This window comes from Scyliorhinus canicula, chromosome 6 (genome assembly GCF_902713615.1).
Source record: "Scyliorhinus canicula chromosome 6, sScyCan1.1, whole genome shotgun sequence".
Classification (NCBI taxonomy): Eukaryota; Metazoa; Chordata; class Chondrichthyes; order Carcharhiniformes; family Scyliorhinidae; genus Scyliorhinus; species Scyliorhinus canicula.
Window position 1 is genome coordinate 112,445,995 of NC_052151.1, and position 22,214 is coordinate 112,468,208.

General features: G+C 46.3%; 1 protein-coding gene across 1 annotated transcript in view; it reads left to right on the forward strand.

The window, feature by feature from the left end:
- The window catches only part of LOC119967399 (intersectin-2-like), a 323,719-nt gene that overhangs the window by 295,735 nt on the left and 5,770 nt on the right, over positions 1-22,214 (forward strand). The window contains exons 36-39 of the mRNA XM_038799906.1: positions 6,878-6,999; positions 12,951-13,033; positions 17,912-17,995; positions 20,561-20,734. Of these exons, the coding sequence (XP_038655834.1) occupies positions 6,878-6,999; positions 12,951-13,033; positions 17,912-17,995; positions 20,561-20,734 (463 nt within the window). The remainder of the gene's footprint in view (positions 1-6,877; positions 7,000-12,950; positions 13,034-17,911; positions 17,996-20,560; positions 20,735-22,214) is intronic.

The window sequence follows — 22,214 nt, forward strand, 5'->3', positions numbered from 1 at the left end:
ATTTGTAAAGGATGGAGCTCCACATCAAGCCGGAGTGTCTACAACTCATCCCCCATGCAGCGAATGTAACAGCCACATTTAAGCACTGGCTGGCTTGTTTCAACAGCTACCTTAGTATGGCGGAAAACATACCGACGAAGGAGCAGAAGCTACACGTCCTCCACTCGTGCGTCAGCACCGCCATCTACACGCTCATCGAGGACACGACCGATTATGACGCGGCCATGGACCTGCTCAAAGGACACTTCATCCGGCCGGTAAATCAAGTTTACGCTCGGCACTTACTGGCCACAAGGCAGCAGATCCCTGGTGAGTCACTGGACGATTTTTACCATGCCCTCCTTGTACTGGGGAGGGACTGCGGTTGCCCACAAGTGTCTGCTAATGAGCACAACTGAACTCCTCATCCGAGACGCCTTTGTTGCAGGCATGCAGTCCCCACAGATCCGCCAGACACTATTAGAAAGGGAAACCTTGAACCTCACGGAGGCACGGTCCCTCGCTACCTCCCTAGATGTCACGAACAGAAACGCACGTGAAACCGACCGCGCATGGCCCCCTGGGCAGCGTGGAATTCAGCATCTCTCTCCCCCACGAACTCGGACTCCCCCCAGGCCTGCGCCGCAGGACGCCCCAAAAAACCCGCGGGGCCCCGCTGCTATTTTTGCAGCCAGGTGAAACACCCCCGACAACATTGCCCAGCCCGATCTGCAACCTGCAAGGGCTGCGGGAAGAAAGGCCACTTTGTGGCTGTCTGCCAGGCCAAGGTGGTCGCTGCGGTCCCGGGCAGTCCTGGACCACGGGACTCCCCCTTCTCTCTCTCCAGGGGCCCCGTGCGGCCCGCGGACGTCGCTGCCCCTATCCCTAACACCACGTGCGACCTCCGGACGCCTCCATTTTACGCCTCCGCCACGTGCGACGCCCGGGTGCTGCCATTTTGTGCCTCCGACGTCACATGCGGGGGACGGGCGCCGCCATTTTGTCCACCCCCCACCATGTGCGACCGATGGGCGCCACCATCTTGGATCGGCTCCGAGGACCCCGCGGGTGACTACGCACTGCCCGATGAAGACTCCAACTATCTGCCACGACTCGCTTCAGTCACTCTGGACCAGTCTCGACCCTGCACCCTCTCTACGGCAACAATGAGGATCCTGCTCAACGGGGACAAGACGACCTGCTGGACTCCGGGAGCACAGAGAGTTTCATACACCCTACCACGGTAAGACGCTGCGCTCTCCCTGTCTACCCTGTCAAGCAAAAAATCGCCCTGGCCTCTGGCTCCCATTCAGTGGAGATCACGGGGTGTTGTATAGCGGACCTCATGGTCCAGGGGAGGAAGTTTAAAAATTACAGACTCTACGTCCTCCCCCACCTCTGCGCGGCCGCACTCCTGGGGTTAGACTTCCTTGTAATCTCCAGAGCCTAACATTTAAATGCCCTATACCTCCCCTCACTGTCTGCAGCCTCGCGACCCTCAAGGTCGATCCCCCGTCCTTGTTTGCAAACCTCACCCTGGATTGCAAACCTGTCGCCACCAGGAGCCGACGGAACAGTGCCCAGGACCGGTCCTTTATCAGGCCCGAGGTCCAACGGCTTATGAAGGAAGGGGACATCGAGGCCAGTAACAGCTCCTTGCGAGCACAGGTCTTGGTGGTAAAGACCGGGGAGAAGAATAGGATGGTCATAGACTACAGCCAGACCATCAACAGGTTAACCCAGCTAGACGCGTACCCTCTCCCCCAAATATCCGACCTGGTCAACAGAATCCCAGTACAAGGTCTTCTCCACGGTGGACCTCGCAAGCGATCGCAAGTACACTGCGTTTGAAGCTGACGGCCGGCTCGACCATTTTTTAAGCATTCCTTTGGTGTCACAAACGGGGTCTCGGTCTTCCAAAGGGAGATGGACCGAATGGTCGACCGATACGGTTTACGGGCAACCTTCCCGTATCTCGATAATGTCACCATCTGCGGCCACGTCCAGCAGGACCACGACACCAATCTCTGCAAATTCCTCCAAACCGCAAAGCTCCTGAATCTGACTTACAACAAGGACAAATGCATGTTTAGCACCGACCATCTAGCCATCCTCGGCTACGTAGTGCGAAATGGAGTGATAGGCCCCGACCCGGAACGCATGAGCCCCCTGATGAAGCTCCCCCTCCCCCACTGCCCCAAGGCCCTCGAGCGCTGCCTCGGCTTTTTCTCATATTACGCCCAGTGGGTTCCCAACTCCGCCGACAAAGCACGTCCCCTCATCCAAACAGTCACATTCCCCCTGTCGATGGAGGCCCGCCAGGCCTTCAGCCGCATCAAAGCGGATATCAAAGGCCACGATGCGAGCTATCGGCGAGTCCTTCTCCTTCCAGGTCGAGAGCGACGCGTCCGATGTAGCTCTGGCAGCCACCCTCAACCAAGCGGGCAGACCCGTGGCCTTCTTCTCCCGGACCCTCCATGCTTCCGAAATCCGCTACTCCTCGGTCGAGAAGGAAGCTCAGGCCATAGTAGAAGCTGTGCGACCCTGGAGGCATTATCTGGCCGGCAGGAGGTTCACCCTCCTCACAGACCAACTGTCGGTGGCCTTCATGTTTGACAATGCACAGAGGGCAAGATAAAAAGCGACAAGATCTTGCGGTGGAGGATCGAGTTGTCCACCTACAACTACGACATCTTGTATCGTTATGGGAAGCTGAACGAGCCTCCTGATGCCCTGTCCCGCGGCACCTGTGCCAACGTACAAGTGGACTGCCTCCGAGCCCTCCATGCGGACCTCTGCCACCCGGGGGTCACCTGCATCTTTCACTTTGTAAAGACACGCAACCTGCCCTACTCCATCGAGGAGGTCAGGACAGTCACTATGAATTGCCACATCTGCGCGGAATGCAAGCCGCACTTCTCCCCCCCCGAAAAAGCGCATCTTATAAAGGCTTCCCATCCCTTTGAACACCTCAGCATGAACTTGAAAGGTCCCCTCTCCTCTACCAACCGCAACACGTACTTCCTTAACGTGATTGACGAGTAATCCCGCTTCCCGTTCGCCATCCCCTGCCCCGACATGACCACACTCACCATCATTAAAGCCCTGCACACCATTTTCTCCCTGTTCGGATTCCCCGCCTACATACACAGCGATAGGGGGTCCTCCTTTATGAGTGACAAACTGCGTCAATTCCTGCTCAGCAAGGGCATCGCCTCAAGCAGGACGACCAGTTACAACCCCCGGGGTAATGGACAGGTCGAGAGGGAGAACGGTACGGTCTGGAAGACCATCCTGCCGGCCCTACAGCCCAGAAATCTCCCAGTCTCCCGCTGGCATGATGTCCTCCCAGACGCCCTCCACTCAATCCGGTCACTACTTTGCACATCTACCAATCAAACGCCTCATGAACGCCATCTTATCTTCCCCAGGAAGTCTTCCTCAGGGACCCTGCTCCCGACCTGGCTGGCTGCCCCCGGGCCCATCCTGGTCCGGAAACACATGCGGGCGCACAAGTCAGACCCATTGGTCGAGAAGGTCCAGCTGCTCTACGCTAACCCGCAATATGCGTATGTGGAATACCCCAACGGCCGACAGGACACGGTCTCCCTACGGGACCTGGCGCCCGCCGGATCCCCGCCATCGCCCCCGGCGCCAGCCCCACCCACCCCCTTCCAACCGCAACTGCTCCCCGCAGGCGCTCCCCTCCCTGGCCCGCCAACCCCCTCACCCGTGCCGCCTAGAGGACCAGACTACCCCCCGTCCTCCCACGTCCTGGCTCTCACCAGCTTCGTTTAGGGGTGTGGAAACCTCCACGAGGACCGGATCATCGCTCCCGGAGTCATGGACGCCCACATCTCCAACGTCGCCGACGAAGCTCCGCAGGTCGCAGAGGACATCCAACGCCCCCGATTGGCTGATCGAGTCGCTATGAACTGTTAATGGACTTTTTTTGTTCTCTCGTTTTCCAACTCTGTAAATAACTACCGTGTGATGAAACATCCCTGTACATAGTTACGGGCCAGTGGGCAGCCGCCGCTGGAGAGGTATAATCCAATGTCACTAGTCATGCTACCAGTGTCTTGTCCCACCCGCACTGGACGCCCCCCCCCCCCCCCCCCCCCGCCCCCCCCCCCCCCCCCCCCCCCCCCCCCCCGGTTCCTTTCTCAACAAGAGGTGAATGTGGTAATATGACTAGAGGTACTACGGTACCTGGGAGTGTGAGCTGTTATTGGTGGAGAAGGCTCGCTGCCCATTGGTCGAGAGGAAGGTAGCTCCGCCTACGAGTATAAGAACCCGTGTTTCCCAGCAGCCATTGTTCTTTCTGCACTCAAGCTGCTGGGCACACTTCTTGTAGATTAAAGCCTTCGATTCGGACTACTCCTTCGTTTCTGTGTTCATTGATCGCGCATCAAGTTATTGTGTAGGGGTAACATAGTAGCATGGATAGAGGATTGGTGAGGTAACAGGAAACACAGAGTAGACATAAAGGGTCTTTTTTAGGGTGGCAAGTTGTGAAAGGTGGAGTGCCACAGGGCTCAGTGTTGGGGGGCTTCAACTATACAATTTTTGTCAATAACTTGATGATGGAACAGGATGTACAGTTGCTAGATTTGATGATGTCATGAAAATTGGTAGGAAAGTAAATTATGAAGACGACAATAAGGAATCTGCAAAGGGACATAAATAGTGTTCAGAATTGGAAAAAAATAAGATTGAAAAACAAAGTCAAACATGGAGTTTAGAGGCAGATATCTGGAAAAATGATAGATGTGAATTCGCCTATCAGTTGAAAACAAAGTATTTTATATATGTGGTTGGAGAAAACAATGGGGCTGTAGAGATGCTAATTTCAAAGTGGAGAGATAAGGAAATGGACACGTACCTTCCACAGGGTGAATAACATCAAAGAGAAAGAATTGGAAAACTATAGAACCCTAACTAAGGAAAGAGAGAGCTAGTATCAGAACTGCATCAAGTTGCAGAGAGTCTCAAGAAAGTTGAAGCAGCAATTTTCCACCTTTGTTGAACCTGAAGACTATTTCCCAGACGTGGCCACCTTAACCTGGTTGTGGTAATTATTTGTTGGGTTTAGCTAATAAAGTTACTCAAAATTGGATGTTGTTTGGGAAAATGAGTGTCTGAGTTCAGGTAAACGTAGGTAGTTGGGGACCAAGAGATAGTACCATGTAAAATTCAATGTGCATTGTCATCATTATCCACTTATTATACACTTAATATGTCCTTCTTGTCATGTGTGCATTTGTCTTTCAAGTTAATAATTATTTCCTAATTCTTTATTAATTCTTCACACAATGACTAGACTGTTCCTCATTGTACATCGTTTCCTAATCAGAAACAACATAAACACCACTACAAACTGGTGTTCCAAGGTACCCTTCTAGGTTTCGGATCCCCTTGCATTTAACATCAGTGTGGTTCGTAACAATAAGTTAAGTGAGTGGCCAAGAATTTGGCAGATGGAGTATAATGTGGGAAAATATCAACTTGTCCATTTCGGCAGGAAGAATAAAAAAAGCAACATATTCTTTAAATGGAGAGAAATTCCAGAACTCTGGGGAACAGAGGGAATCTGGATGTCCTAGTACCTGATTGGAAACGGTTATTATGCAGGTAGAGCGAGTGATTGGGAAGTTTTGCTACAGTCATACAAGGCACTGGTGAGATCACATCTGGAATACTGTGTACAGTTTTGGTCTCCTTAGTTCAGAAAGATACAAATGTGTTAGAAGCAGTTCAGAGAGGATTCACTCAACCAATTCCTGGGATGGTTGGGTGCGTTATAGAACATAGAACAGTACAGCACAGAACAGAATAGGCCCTTCGGCCCTCGATGTTGTGCCGAGCAATGATCACCCTACTCAAACCCACATATCCACCCTATACCCGTAACCCAACAACCCCCCCCTAACCTTACAGGACACTACGGACAATTTATCATGGCCAATCCACCTAACCCGCACATCTTTGGACTGTGGGAGGAAACCGGAGCACCCGGAGGAAGCCCACGCACACACGGGGAGGACGTGCAGACTCCGCACTGACAGTGACCCAGCCGGGAATCGAACCTGGGACCCTGGAGCTGTGAAGCATTTATGCTAACCACCATGCTACCGTGCTGCTTATCTTATGAGGAAGGGTTGGACAGGCTTGACCTGCATTCATTGGAGTTTAGAAGAATGAGAGGTGATGCTATTTGAACATATAAGATTCTGATGGTACTTGACAGAATGGATTCTGAAAAGATGGTTCCCCTTGTGGGAGAGACTGAACTCGGGGACACAGATTAAAAACAAGAGGACTCCCATTTAAGACAGAGCTGGGAAGAATATTGTCTCTCAGAGGGTCATGAGTCTTTGGAATTCTCTTTGCCAGAGAGTGGTGGAGGCCGGGTCATTGAATATTTTTAAGGCAGAGATAGATAGATTCTTGCCTAACAATGAGTCACAGGTTATCAGAGGTAGATGGAATGTGAAGTTGAAGCCACAATCAGATTTTATTGAATGGTGGAGCAGGCTCGAGGGGTGTATGGCCTCCACCTGCTCCTAGTCTGTATGTTCATATGTATATTTAGCTAAAAAGTGACCAAAGGAAAGGCCCAAATCACTGTTCTAAGTCATGCTGCTACTTTCAACTATTTTCATTCCAGTCAAATGTTCTGAGATATCATTCCAAGGTTGGTTGCACATGGTGGACTCCCTCGAATAGTAGCACATTCCAGGATTCTGACATTGTGTTACTCATCAATGTTGGCTGGCAACAGTTAATTCAATTTACTTCAGTCAAGTTCAGGAATTCACTGTCTGGATTGATAGTTCAACATGATCTACAATGAGTGAGAGTATTAACCTACATTCTCTATTTCTGATTTCTTTAGCCTATTTTCTTGAATGAAGTTCTTGTGAAACTGCCAACTGATCCATCAAGTGATGATCCAGTCTTTCACATTTCGCACATTGACAGGGTGTACACACTCAGAGTGGAATCTCTAAATGAGAGGTGAGCAGCTATTTAGTAATCTGTATTGTGTTATTATTCGCAAGATCTTATTCACAGGTTGAACCAACTGCAACACTATCAAATGGAACTCACCAACTACACAACTTAATAGGCCGGAATCCTCCGATTGTTGGGATTCTCTGTTCCTGCCAGCAGCGTAACCCCACCTGCAGGTTTCCCGGTGGTATGAGGTGGCTTTAATGGGAAATCCCTTTGACAAGTGGCAGGAGTAGAGCATCCTGCTGCCAGTGCACGTCCACCGGCAAGAAACACGCAGCTGGGGGACCATAGAATACAGCCCTTAATTGATATAATCCTCGTTCCTAGCAGAATGTGCATTCATTTGAAACATTGCCTGTTAGAACAAGCCACAAGTGTACCATGTTAGTGTACTAGCAGTATCTCTGCAATGAAAGGATCTGGGTTTGCAGTGTTGTTTCTAATATAAGGGAGTACTTATCGAATTTACAGTTCAGAAGGAGGCCATTCAGCCCATCGAGTCTGCACCGGCCCTTGGAAAGAGCACCCTACTTAAGGCCACATCTCCACCCTAGCTGCATAACCCAGTAACCCCACCTAACCTTTTTGGACACTAAGGGCAATTTAGCACGGCCAATCCACCTAACCTGCACATCTTTGGACTATAGGAAGAAGCTGGAACACCCGGAGGAAACCCACAAAGACATTTATTTTTTTATTTTTATAAATTTTAGATTACACAATTATTTTTTCCAATTAAGGGCCAATTTAGCGTGGCCAATCCACCTACTCTGCACATTTTTTGGGTTGTGGGGGCGAAACCCACGCAGACACGGGGAGAATGTGCAAACTCCACACGGACAGTGACCCAGAGCCGGGATCGAACCTGGGACCTCAGCGCCGTGAGGCGGTTGTGCTAACCACTAGGCCACCGTGCTGCCCTACCCACGTAGACATGAGGAGAAAGTGAAACCTGCACACAGACAGTTACCCGAGGCTGGAATTGAACCCGGGTCCCTGGAGCTGTGAGGCAGCAGTGCTAACCACTGTGCCACCGTGTCTCCCCTGTTTAATTGCACCAAGATCCTTTTGCATAGCTCTTATAACTTGAGCACAAAGTAATGTTAGCTGAGTCCTAAACACAAATTGCAGGAACAGTTATGAACCCACTCAATCAAATAGGCTTTTGGGCCGACGTCCTTTACTTATTCCTAATTTAAATGATACATTGTTCAATTGAAGTGTGAGCCACAAACGTTAATTCAATAACTGCCATTTAATGCAAGTTAGCCCTGAAGTTAAATCCATTTTTAATTCTGTCACAAAGACAAAAACATCTCCCGTTAAATATCAAAATCCTATGGTTGACTTTTTAAAATTTGCTTTTAATTACATACAAATATATTCCTAAATTCCAGTAAAAGTGCCACTATAATTTGATCGCAACCTTCAAACATGAGTATGTTTTCGATCCTATTAAATGACATAATTGCAATTGCTTTCAAACTACAGTCAATAACATACTGTAGCTAGTTGTGTTTGTACTTAATTTGCTCTGTTTAATCATCTTGCTATAGAGTCGCCAGGTATCTTTCTGATACCACCACGAGGTTCAAAGCCAAGTGCTGATCAATAACTCGATACACCAGTTAGTAAGGTTCAAATCAAAATACATTTATTATACACAGTCAATCGCTACTCATGCATAAAATACTACTCACTGGACTATCTCTAACACTAAAAGGCCAATACTTAGCTTTGGAAACTGGCCCACCAGGTCAGGGGAACAAATGGCCTTTTGTTCGATTCTGAGTCTGCAGGCTTCCAGCTGGTACGGACTAATGGTTAGGAGCGCCTATCTCATAGCGTGCGTTGACTGGACACTTACTTGGTTGGTGCAGCTGCTAGGCAGGTCACGGTCAAGGGTTGTTTCGAGCTGCTGAGACACCCTGCCAAGAAGCTGTTTAGGCCGGTCTCTCCTCGCTGAGAGCCAAGTGCCAAGAAGGACGAATTGAACTTGGGGACTCTATTTTATAGTCCCCAGGGGCTTCGCGCCCTTTTGGGCGGACCCCGTACATGGTTCCAATTGATTGGACTAAGTTCTGATCACTTGGATCGATTTCTCCAATACTGAAGCTGTTCCCTGATCGCTGGACAGTTCCTAAGTGTCCGTTGGCCTTCCTTTGTCTTGGCTCCTGCTGGCGCCGAGGAGTCTGGTTTGGTCTTGATTACTTTAATGTATCCAATTGTTCCCGGGGATCGCTCATTACTATGCAGATGGTTTTTGGTTTCTGTTCCGTCTGGGTTCTGCAAGTTCTAATATACAGGAAACTTTGCACCTGCTTGTCTTCCTGCACTTGGCCATTTCTCCCTGCATTCTTAGTGGATCTCCATTTTAGAATTGGGTAGTGGCCAACCCAGGTGGCTACACTACGCACTGTTATGATTACACTGTAATCACTGTGATTGTCCTGCCATATGTATGCATAAGTCAAACGGATTTTATTATTAAAGAAAAAGACTGGGTCAAAAAAACTTTCAAAATTTAACAAACTCCAGAGTTGTTCTTGGATCTCTTAGCAACCTTAAGGATAATCATCTAATTACTAATATAAAATGTTGGAAATCAGAAATAAAAACTAAGTACTCAACAGGTCAGGTACTTTTCATCTGATGAAGATCATTGACCTCAAATGTTTAACTGTATTTCTTTCCACAGATGCTGCCTGAGCTGCTGAGCATTTCCAGACTTTTGTATTTCACCTAATTACTCCTCCTTTCCCAAGTTAAACAGGGTCTTCATTAAAAATCTCCATCCATCTATCATTTGTAAGTGATAGGTTTGAGGCATAATTTTTTTTAAACATTACCAGAATACAAGGTACAACTGTGGTATGTATATAGGAAGTTCATGTTGTGGATGTTTACAAAATGCAATGGAAAAATAGTTTTAAAATCCATGTGAAATAAACTTGTGGTACCATTAATGCTTGAATAATAAAAGTCTCAGTTTAGAGCCAGTGAGCAAGGACTGCATCACAATATCATGTAGGTGGCGAATGACAAATCTGGGAGTTAATACTGGCATTGAAAGAAAGAAAAGGAAAAATAAAATAGGGGAGGTGCGTGAAAAGAGAGAGGAAAAACACAAATGACATATGATAGGAAAACAAAACTACAAATATTACTTAAATAAAGGCGCAAGCAGAAAGGTTGAAGGACAGCAAAAGCTTGTATTTATTTTCCATGATCAAACTGATACTGAATGGAAGGTACAGGAAAGGGCAGTTTTTAATTTCGCAGATGTTTGAGGTGGATGAAATTTTCAACTGTCCTCATTGTTTGCATCAAATAAAAGTGTGACTAATTTTTATTTTGCCAATGCTGTGGGAAGAGGGATGGACTATATCTCAGAGAGAAGACCAATCTCATCTCATTTCTGATGTTTCCTCTTATGTCAGCGGCACATTGCTGTTACTGTTGTTCCTAAGCTGCTTTACCTGTTACTATGGATATGACCAAGTTATAGGTACTTATCAAGGTATCTGGTAACAGCTAAAATTGCTCGAGTGAAAGGTAAATACTAACACAGAACAGTTAGACCAAGCTGTTGGCCTCTTTCCACATACCTGGTTTTCTACAGCAGGCTGCAGCAGGAACTAAGGTTGAAATTGTCCCGAAAGACGTGCTGTTAGGTGAATTGGACACTCAGAATTCTCCCTCTGTGACCCGAACAGACGCCGGAATGTGGCGACTCGGCGCTTTCACAGTAACTTCATTGTAGTGTTAATGTCAGCCTACTTGTGACAATAATAAAGTGTATTATAATTGGAAGGGAGCAACAAATGGGTTAGAATTGCCAATTAAATATTACTGAGCAGAGGAAATTAGATAGCACTTCAGAGGTTATTTGGAGAACTGGAAAATTGACACAGAATGAACAATGATCACTCGAGGAATGATGAGGAAATCTGGTCAAACAAATGCACATTGGGTTTTAGAACATGGAGTGACAGTTGAAGCAGAGACTAACAACATTTAAAATGGAATTCGAAAGGTTTAAATTAGATAACTCTAATTGAAGACCTGACATTGACTAAAGGACAAATGGCTGTAATTTCTGATGCACGATCAATTGCACAAAGACTCAGATTGGGTACAACTGTGGCTTTATTACAGTCAGATGCGTGGCCTCCTGCTGCAGCTGGCGAAATGGCAGATCAATGGAGGACACGCATATTTATACAGCTCCTAGTGGGCGGAGCCAGCCGGCAGGGGCTACCGGCGAACCTGCAGTACAGGTCCTACCTTACATCCCTTAATACAGGTGTACACAGTGGTTCACCACAATTTCTATGATTGCTATGGAAATTATTCCAAGTGACCTCTCGGAACACTAAAGCTGCCATTTTGTTGTGTCTGGTGTGCCATGGTGACCAGGAAGCTGCTACCTGACCTTTGTTGCTGTTGCATAATCCAACCTGTTTTTCAAGTTGCCATTAATTTGCTTTGCCTTTGTATTTTAACACATGCAGCTTGTTGGCTTGGAATGTGTGGTTGGCTGATTTTATTCCTTAGAATTAATTGTAGCATGGGAAATACTTCTCTATGTCTAGTCTGCTTTATTCCTTTATTATTCTCCATAGGTGATCAACAGCTGAAAATGCATTGCACAGTCACTTTAAGACTTGTTAGCCTGACTAAATTTGTCTCTTTCCTGCCCCTGTAATAACTGATCTGCTAATGTCCTTGAATTTTAATTTGATTTTGATTTGATTTATTGTCACATGTACCAAAGTACAATGAAAAGTATTTTTCTGCAGCCGAGGGAGCTTACACAGTACGTACATAGTAGAGAAAAGAGTAATCAACAGAGAACATTGACAAATGGTACATCGACAAACAGTGATTAGTTACATTGCGGAGCAAGGGGCCAAACAAAGCAAATACATGAGCTAGAGCAGCATAGGGCATCGTGAATAGTGTTCTTACAGGGAACAGATTAGTCCAAGGGGGAGTCGTTGAGGAGTCTTGTAGATGTGGGGAAGAAGCTGTTCCTATGTCTGGATGTGCGAGTCTTCAGACCTGTACCATCTGCCTGATAGAAGAGCCTGCAAGAAGGCAATGCCTGGGTGGGAGGGGTCTCTGATAATGCTGTCTGCCATCCTGAGGCAGTGGGTGGTGTAGGCAGAATCAATGTGGGGGTGGCAAGCTTGTGTGATGCGTTGGGCTGAGTTCACCACACTCTGCAGTTTCTTGCGATCTTGGCCCAAGCAGTTGCCATACCAGGCTGTGATGCAGCCGGATAGGATGCTCTATATCGCACATCTGTAGAAGTTTGTGAGAGTCGATGCAGACATGCCAAATTTCTTTAGCTTCCATAGGAAGTAAAGACGTTGTTGAGCTTTCTTGACTGCATCAACGTGAGTGGACCAGGACAGACTTTTGGTGATGGTGACCCCCAGGAACTTAAAGCTATCCATCATCTCCACTTCGGAGCCATTGATGCAGACGGGAGTGTGTGTCGTGCTACGCTTCCTGAAGTCGATGATTGTGACAAAACGTTTGTAGTATTTGAATCCAATGATTCCATTACAATACCACAAGGCAGTTTGCCACATTGAAAATTTTTTAAATAGAAGAGGTTTGTAAAATATGGAATCCATTGCAACTTGTCAGCTTAATTCATCTGATCTTACTCAATTGCACGTGCAACCATATACAGCATCAAAATAGATCAGCTGGTTATGTGCAAACAAGTTGTCATATTTATCTCTTTGCACAATTTAAATTTAGAAATAATTCAAAATATGAAATACTTTGAAACATTTCCAAGATGCTGCTATTTCTTTTTAGGCCTTAATATCATTTGTATCCCCAACTTTGTCAAAAGAATAAGCTGGTATATATGAACAAGTTTGATCAATATTTTTAAAGTCTTGGTGAGCTGTCCCTCCTTCACTTCCCAACAGGACTGCCTGGGTTCAGAAGATTAAAGCAGCGTCAGAACACTTTATAGAAACCGAAAAAGGGAAACGTGAAAAAGCTTATCAAGGTATACATCTTAAAAATAATCTGTTTATTACTCCACTTAACCCACTTCCCCTCTTAAATCTTTCTATAATTCCCATTCCTCAATTAAGGACACAAAGAGATTAGCATGGACATTTTGGATCTGTGTATAAGAATGAGACCTGGTCTTATTGAACATATAAGATTATGAGAGGATATGGCAGGGTTATGAGAGGATATGGCACGTGCAGTGCGGTCAGCGTAAGTTGAAGGTGGTTTGTGAAGGGGCTGTTCTCGAGTGACAGCTTTACCCGAAACACTACTTACGTAGTGTCTCCCACCCATCCTCCTCCTCTAACCAAAAAAAAAGCTCTGTCCGTTGGATTGCTAAACTAACAAGTTTTTTATTTTTCAGTAGTTGGGAAGTTAGTTCAGTGGGAATGGAGGCTAGGGAAGTTGAATGTTCCTCCTGCAGAATGTGGGAGGAAAGGGTCACCTCTAGTGTCCCTTCTGACTATATCTGCGGGAAGTGCACCCAACTCCAGCTCCTCGAGAACCGCGTTAGGGACCTGGAGCTGGAGCTGGATGAACTTCGGATCATTCGGGAGGCGGAGGAGGTTATTGAGAGGAGTTATAGGTAGGTAGCCACACCTCAGGTAAAAGAAGAAAGTAGATGGATTACCGTCAGGGGAGGGAGAGGGAACCGGCAGGCAGTGCAGGGATCCCCTGTGGTCGTTCCCCTCTATAACAAGTATACCGTTTTGGATACTGTTGCGGGGGACGACTTACCAGGGGTAAGCAATAGGGCGCAGGTCTCTGGCACAGAGTCTGTCCCTGTTGCTCAGAAGGGAAGGGAGAAGAGGAACAGAGCACTTGTCATTGGGGACTCCATAGTTAGAGGAACAGACAGGAGGTTCTGTGGGAACGAAAGAGACTCACGGTTGGTGTTGCCTCCCAGGTGCCAGGGTTCGTGATGTCTCTGATCTTTTTTTTGGGATCCTTAAGGGGGAGGGGGAGCAGCCCCAAGTCGTGGTCCACATAGGTACCAACGACATAGGTAGGAAGAGAGATGGGGATTTGAGACAGAAATTCAGGGATCTAGGGTGGAAGCTGAGAGCTAGAACAAACAGAGTTGTTATCTCTGGGTTGTTACCCGTGCCACGTTCTAGTGAAGTGAGAAATAAGGAGAGAGAGGAGTTGAACACATGGCTACAGGGATGGTGCAGGAGGGAGGGTTTTGGTTTCCTGGATAATTGGGGCTCATTCTGGGGTAGGTGGGACCTCTACAAACAGGATGGTCTTCACCTGAACCAGAGGGGTACCAATATCCTGGGGGGGAGATTTGCTAGTGCTCTTCGGGGGGGGTTTAAACTAATTCAGCAGGGGGATGGGAACCTAAATTGTAGTCCCAGTGTACAGGATGTTGAGAGTAGTGAGGTCAGGGATAGGGTTAAAAGTTCAAAAGAGGGCACCGGCAAGCAGGGCGCTGGTTTGAAGTGTGTCTACTTCAACGCCAGGAGCATCCGGAATAAGGTGGGTGAGCTTGCAGCATGGGTTGGTACCTGGGATCTCGATGTTGTGGTGATTTCGGAGACATGGGTAGAGCAGGGACAGGAATGGTTGTTGCAGGTTCCAGGATTTAGATGTTTCTGTAAGAACAGAGAAGATGGTAAAAGAGGGGGGGGGTGGCATTGTTAATCAAGGAAAGTATTACGGCGGTAGAAAGGACGCTTGAGGACTCGTTTACTGAGGCAGTATGGGCCGAGGGTAGAAACAGTAGAGGAGAGGTCACCCTGTTGGGAGTTGTCTATAGACCTCCGAATAGTTCTAGAGATGTAGAGGAAAGGATTGCAAAGATGATTCTTGACAGGAGCGAGAGTAACAGGGTAGTTGTTATGGGGGACTTTAACTTTCCAAATATTGACTGGAAATACTATATTTCGAGTACTATAGATGGGTCAGTTTTTGTGCAGTGTGTGCAGGAGGGTTTTCTGACACAGTATGTAGACAGGCCAACAAGAGGCGAGGCCACATTGGATTTGGTACTGGGTAATGAACCCGGCCAGGTGTTAGATTTAGATGTAGGTGAGCACTTTGGTGATAGTGATCACAACTCGGTTATGTTTACTTTAGCAATGGGCAGGGATAGGTATATACCGCAAGGCAAGAATTATAGCTGGGGGAAAGGCAATTATGATGCTATTCGGCAAGATTTAGGATGTATAGGATGGGGAAGGAAACTGCAGGGGATGGGTACAATCGAAATGTGGAGCTTTTTCAAGGAACAGCTACTGCGTGTCCTTGATAAGTATGTACCTGTCAGGCAGGGAGGAAGTTGTCGAGCAAGGGAACCGTGGTTTACTAAGGAAGTTGAAGCACTTGTCAAGAGGAAGAAGAAGGCTTATGTTAGGATGAGACATGAAGGCTCAGTTAGGGCACTTGAGAGTTACAAGTTAGCCAGGAAGGACCTAAAGGGAGAGTTAAGAAGAGCGAGGAGAGGACACAAAAAGTCGTTGGCGGATAGGATCAAGGAAAACCCTAAGGCTTTCTATAGGTATATCAGGAACAAAAGAATGACTAGAGTAAGATTAGGGCCAATCAAGGATAGTAGTGGAAAGTTGTGTGTGGAATCAGAGGAGATAGGGGAAGCATTAAATGGATATTTTTCGTCAGTGTTTACACTGGAGAAAGACAATGTTGTCGAGGAGAACACTCAGGTTCAGTCGACCAGGCTAGATGGAATTGAGGTTCAAAAGGAGGAGGTGTTAGCAATTTTAGAAAATGTCAAAATAGATAAGTCCCCTGGGCCAGATGGGATTTATCCTAGGATTCTCTGGGAAGCCAGGGAGGAGATTGCAGAGCCTTTGTCCTTGATCTTTATGTCGTCTTTGTCGACAGGAATAGTGCCGGAAGACTGGAGGATAGCAAATGTTGTCCCCTTGTTCAAGAAGGGGAGTAGAGACAACCCTGGTAATTATAGACCTGTGAGCCTTACTTCGGTTGTGGGTAAAATGTTGGAAAAGGTTATAAGAGATAGGGTTTATAATCATCTTGAAAAGAACAAGTTGATTAGCGATACTCAACACGGTTTTGTGAAGGGTAGGTCATGTCTCACAAACCTTATTGAGTTTTTTGAGAAGGTGACCAAACAGGTGGATCAGGGTAAAGCTGTTGATGTGGTGTATATGGATTTCAGTAAGGCGTTTGATAAGGTTCCCCACGGTAGGCTATTGCAGAAAATAAGGAAGTATGGAATTGAAGGTGATTTAGCAGTTTGGATCAGTAATTGGCTAGCTGAAAGAAGACAGAGGGTGGTGGTTGATGGCAAATGTTCATCCTGGAGTTCAGTTACTAGTGGTGTACCGCAAGGATCTGTTTTGGGGCCACTGCTGTTTGTCATTTTTATAAATGACCTGGAAGAGGGTGTAGAAGGATGGGTTAGTAAATTTGCAGATGACACGAAGGTCGGTGGAGTTGTGGATAGTGCTGAAGGATGTTATAGGATACAGAGGGACATAGATAAGCTGCAGAGCTGGGCTGAGAGGTGGCAGATGGAGTTTAATGCGGAAAAGCGTGAGGTGGTTCACTTTGGAAGGAGTAACAGGAATGCAGAGTACTGGGCTAATGGCAAGATTCTTGGTAGTGTAGATGAACAGAGAGATCTCGGCATCCAGGTACATAAATCCCTGAAAGTTGCCACCCAGGTTAATAGGGCTGTTAAGAAGGCATATGGTGTGCTAGCCTTTATAAACAGGGGGATTGAGTTTCGGAACCACAAGGTCATGCTGCAGCTGTACATAACTCTGGTGCGGCCGCACCTGGAGTACTGCGTGCAGTTCTGGTCACCACATTATAGGAAGGATGTGGAAGCTTTGGAAAGGGTTCAGAGGAGATTTACTAGGATGTTGCCTGGTATGGAGGGAAGGTCTTACGAGGAAAGGCTCAGGGAATTGAGGTTGTTTTCTTTAGAGAGGAGAAGGCTGAGAGGTGACTTAATAGAGACATATAAGATAGTCAGAGGGTTAGATAGGGTGGACAGTGAGAGTCTTTTTCCTCGGATGGTGATGACCAACACGAGGGGACATAGCTTTAAATTGAGGGGTGATAGATATAGGACAGATATCAGAGGCAGTTTCTTTACTCAGAGAGTAGTAGGGGTGTGGAACGCCCTGCCTGCAACAGTAGTAGACTCGCCAACTTTAAGGGCATTTAAGTGGTCACTGGATAGACATATGGATGAAAATGGAATAGTGTAGGTCAGATAGGCTTCAGATGGTTTCACAGGTCGGCGCAACATCGAGGGCCGAAGGGCCCGTACTGCGCTGTAGTGTTCTATGTTCTAAGGGAGAGATTAGAATTAGGAGGCACAGTTTAAAAAAAAGGGATCTCCCATTTAAGATGGAGATGAGGAGAACTTTTCTCTGAGGGTTGTTGTTCTGTGGAATTCTCTTCCCGAGGGAACAGTGGAGGCTGGTCATTAAAGATATTCAAGGCTGAGTTGGACTGATTCTTGATTGACAAGGGAGTCAAAAGTTTTATGAGTTGACAAAAAAGTAGATACCACAATTAATGAACCATGATCTTATCAAATGGCAGATCTGGCTGAGGGGACGAATACCCCACTCCTACTCCTAGTTCTTAGCTAGAATAGTTGCTGTATGAAAATTATTATATCTTGCACTTCAAATTTCCTCCTTCCCAGTGAGGCTTCAACTTCCACCTCTACCTGATGCTGGGCTGAGATAAGATTTTCCCTGTGGTGAATCATTGGGACACCACCTTATCTTTCTAATCTGTGACATAAAATTAAATAGTGATGCAGCAGACTGATTTACTCCTCAGTACTACTGCACCAGCTTTGCATTCCAGTTTAACAGTTTTGGAAACTGCCTTTCTACACACCTTACTTTTTATCTTGTAGCACGCTCACAGAAGACAAGTGGAATAGGGAGACTTTTCGTGGGCATAATTGAAGCAACAGAACTGAAACCCTGCAGGGCAAATGGTAGAGTGCGATAATTTTAATTGTCTTGGCTCACTTTGACAGTATTTATAATTGTTTAACAGATAACAAATAATCAATTTAATGGGGGCGATTCTCCAATATGGAGCCCAAGTGTTCGCGCTGTCATGAACGTCGTCGTGAAACGAGACGACGTGAACCGGGCCAGGGTACGACCTATTGTGTCCCCCACAGGGAGCCAGCACAGTGCTGGAGCGGTTCACGCCGCTCCAGCCTCCTTCGCCGCACCAACCTGCGCATGTGTGGGGGACTTCTTTAGTGCGCCGGCCCCGACTCAACATGGAGTCGGTGTTCAGGGGCTGGCCGCAACAGAAAGTAGGCCCGGGGGGGGGGGGGGGGAGAGGCCGGCCCGCCGATTGGTGCGCCCCGATCGCGGGCCGGACCCCATCAGAGGTGTCCCCCCCCCCCCCGCGAAGGAGCCCCCCTCTCCCCACAGGCCGCCCCCCCCCCCCCCCCCCCGACCATTCGCGCAGAGTTCCCGGCGGCAACGACCAGGGGTGAACAGCGCCGGCAGGATTCTGTTGTATCAGCGCGGTCACTCGGCCCATCCGGGCCGGAGAATCGGTGGTCTCGCTGATTTCAGTGGCCCACGGCCAGCGCCATGCCAAACGCGCCGGCGCAAATAGTGCTGATTCTCCGTACCTGGTGGCACAGTTGCGGCGATTCTCCGGCGCGGGGCTCAGAGAATCGCTCCCAATATGTTTATTACAATTTGTATATTGTTTGAGTTTGTTTGCTGATTAATTTCTGCTATAAAATATTAATTGTAAATATAAATTTTAAAAAATACATTGGCACTGATTGTAATTTAAATTTTTTATTTATTTTCATTGATTTTAGTTATTGAAAAATAATCACTTTTTTTCCTAGAAATTGCAGCTGGTGTGAATTTTTACCTAACTTGAGCATTAGTGATTACTCTAGTGAGCAAGGAACATGCAAATTAACTAAAAACACTTCATTAGTACCTCAACTAAGCCTAATTCCAGCAACATGCCAGAATGAAGAGGTCCAAGGACCAAAGTAAATATTTCCTCGGGCGTCATCAGTAATGGTTGCTTTCCAATTGTAGGACCTCACTGATGCCAAGAGATAAGTCCAAAAGGGAGAGAGTGTGTGCGGTTTGGTAAAGCTCAAAGTTGATTTGTGAAGCTTGTTAGAACAGTCCTGCTTCATCTCACTCCAGAAGATACTTAAAATTTCCAATATTTTTGGTCCCGCTTCGAATGGTGTCTAGCAATCCCTTGAAAGGCCATTGGTTAGGCTGCTCAAAACTCAAAAATGCCAGATGGAGCTTGCGCATTGCAAACTCCAACTAGTGGAAAGTAATTTAGGAGTCCATGTCTGAAATGAGTACGGAATCATTTTGAAATGAGGCCTGAACTCAATTCAGATGGTCCAACCAATATACGGTGGCATGAATGTCCGTGCCAATCAGGCATGGATCTCTGCACTTCTAAATAGGTTACTGTTTAACCAGTTTTAGACCCTGCAATCCTAAAATATACATTTCTTGTTCCTTTTCACCAGAAACCTACACCTTGGTTTACATTTGATGAGGAAATGCAGTTGTAGTAAAGGGTGAAGAATTGTAAGTGTAAGAATAATTTAAAGAAAACTGCTAAGACAGTGACAATTGCTTAAGTGATCACATTCATATGTGTTGTCACTGTGAGATAAAAACACGCAATTGTCCTTAACATTATACAATGAGGTGGGCAGCACGGTGGCACAGTGGTTAGCATTGCTGCCTAAGGCGCTGAGGACCCAGGTTTGAATCCCGGCCCTGAGTCACTGTCCGTGTGGAGTTTGCACATTCTCCCCGTGTCTGTGTGGGTTTCGCCCCCACAACCCAAAAGACGTGCAGGATAGGTGGATTGGCCACGCTAAATTGCCCCTTAATTGGAAAAGGTAATTGGGTACTCTAAATTTATTTAAAAAAAACATTATAAAATGAGCACAAAGTCTATATACAATTCATTCCAAAATTTGTATAGGGACCAGAACCCTGATGATTATTTTGAGAAACATTGTTTTAGGTGAGTTTTAAGGTAGAAATGTGAACATGAGAGTTAGAATAACCTGCATGTTTGACAATGACTTTTCAAGGCTTCTGTATTGTGGAACTGTCAAACATCATCTAAGCACTTGTGTCGATGATGTTGAACACAACAGTTTTAGTAAGAAAGGTTACGTTAGCAAAAGGAATGCATGATATTCTGAAGTTGGACCACAACTGCACAACTGTATGTCTAATGTTCTTTTTGAAGGTTTAGGAATCATTAATCATCTCAGATGGAATGGATTATTCAAGAGCTAACAGACTAAATGTTTGTCCCACCCAGCATTTCTCAATAGAATGTCCAAGGCAGGATTGTACAAGAATCGCATGCTGCAAAAATTTAGTAACTAGTCCATGGTCTTTTTCCGGTATAAAAAATAAGGTACCTTCTCACTAGCCAGGATTAATGAATGCAAATGTTTTGTGAAAAGTACTTTGTTTGAAATGCAGATTTAAGTGCCGCTTAAATCTCTTGTCATTATTAGGAAAAAGCAATCCTTATTGTGAAGTCACCATGGGGTCCCAATGTTACACGACCAGAACACTGTCAGACACTTTGAATCCAAAGTGGGGCTTTAACTGCCAGTTCTTTATCAAGGACATTTACCAAGATGTATTGTGTATCACAGTCTTTGAAAGAGATCAGTTTTCACCTGATGGTAAGAGTTGCTGTAACCGTCATTTTATTTCCAACATAGTAACATTGTGATATTTTGATGTTTTCTAAACGTTTCTCTCAATATACTTACTTTCAGCGAGGAAATAGAGAGCAATTTAAAAATAAAATTCACTTGAATTGTTATAAAAAGTTTTTTTTTTTCAACCAGTCAGGCGCAAAAAAATATTTTCTATCAGTTGAAGGAAGTGGAGGTGGGGAGCGGAGGGGTGACAAAATAATATGTAAAGAAGCTCTGGTCATTTTTATTTCTTTATTTCTTTAGACCTTTTCTCCTTTATCCAACCCTTTTCCTCCTTGCCATTACAGTCAATACCTTCTTCGATGATACAAAAGTAAAATACTGTGAATGTTGAAAATTTGAAATAAAAACAGAAAATGCTGGAAAATGTAGGTCAGCAGCATCTGTGGAGGCAGAAACAAAATTTAGAGCAGGATTTTTCCAAATGCCCCCGAGGTGGGATCTTTTGGTTCCTCTTGGGATGGTGCATTGTATGAACCCCCCCCCCCCCCTCCCAATTGCTGGGAAACCTGTGATGGGGGTATACCATTGGCGGGACTGTAAGATCCCACCAGCGGGAATAGTCGGAAAATTCCAGCCAATATTGGCGGTCTTTCATCAGAATAGATGAAAGCTCACATCTGCCTCCTTCCCAAGATCCATAAAAATGACCCTGGTAGACCTGTTGCTTCTGCCTGTTCCTGCCTAAATGAACTGATTTCTTCCAATCTCAACCCTATTCTGTCCCTCCAGTTATGATGAAAAATCAATGATCTGAAACATTAGCTTTGCTCCTCTCACTACATTTTTTCCCAACATTTATTGAGTTTAGTTCTTCCATGAAGGTGCTATGCTACCTTGGTATGATGCTACCTTGTGAGAAAATTATAAGTGGAGAAATAATGACTCCCCACTTTATCCACAGCATTATACCCATCTGGGGCGTGATTTACTGGCCTCATCGCGCCCAACTTGGTGACGCGACAAGGCCGTCAAGTCTCGCAAGAGGCCTCTTGCGAGATTCGCGATGCTTGCGACGTCTCCCAAGATTCAACTGGACCTCGCGAGATATCGCGATCTGGATCTCGCCCAGCGAAGGCGAGATCCACATCAGCATATTTAAATGAGCTATTAGGGTCATTTAAATATGTCTGTGCCAAATTCTCCCTCGCCCGGGAATTTACGGTCTCCAGCTAGGCCTTTACAAACATGGACCAAGTGTAATGGCACCTAGGTGGTTTCCCAAGCTACTTAAATTCCTAGGTGGTCGGGGACAGGACAGACTGGCATCCAGGCTCTCTCTCTGGTATCTGAGCACCTTGGCACTTCCAACCTGGCACCTTGGGAAAAGCCATCCTGACTGCCAGGGTGCTAATGTAGCAGTGCTGGGATGTCCTGGTGGCTGTGCTAAGGATCGGGGCCTGAGTGGGTGGGTGCCATTTCCATGAAAGGGGGATGAGGG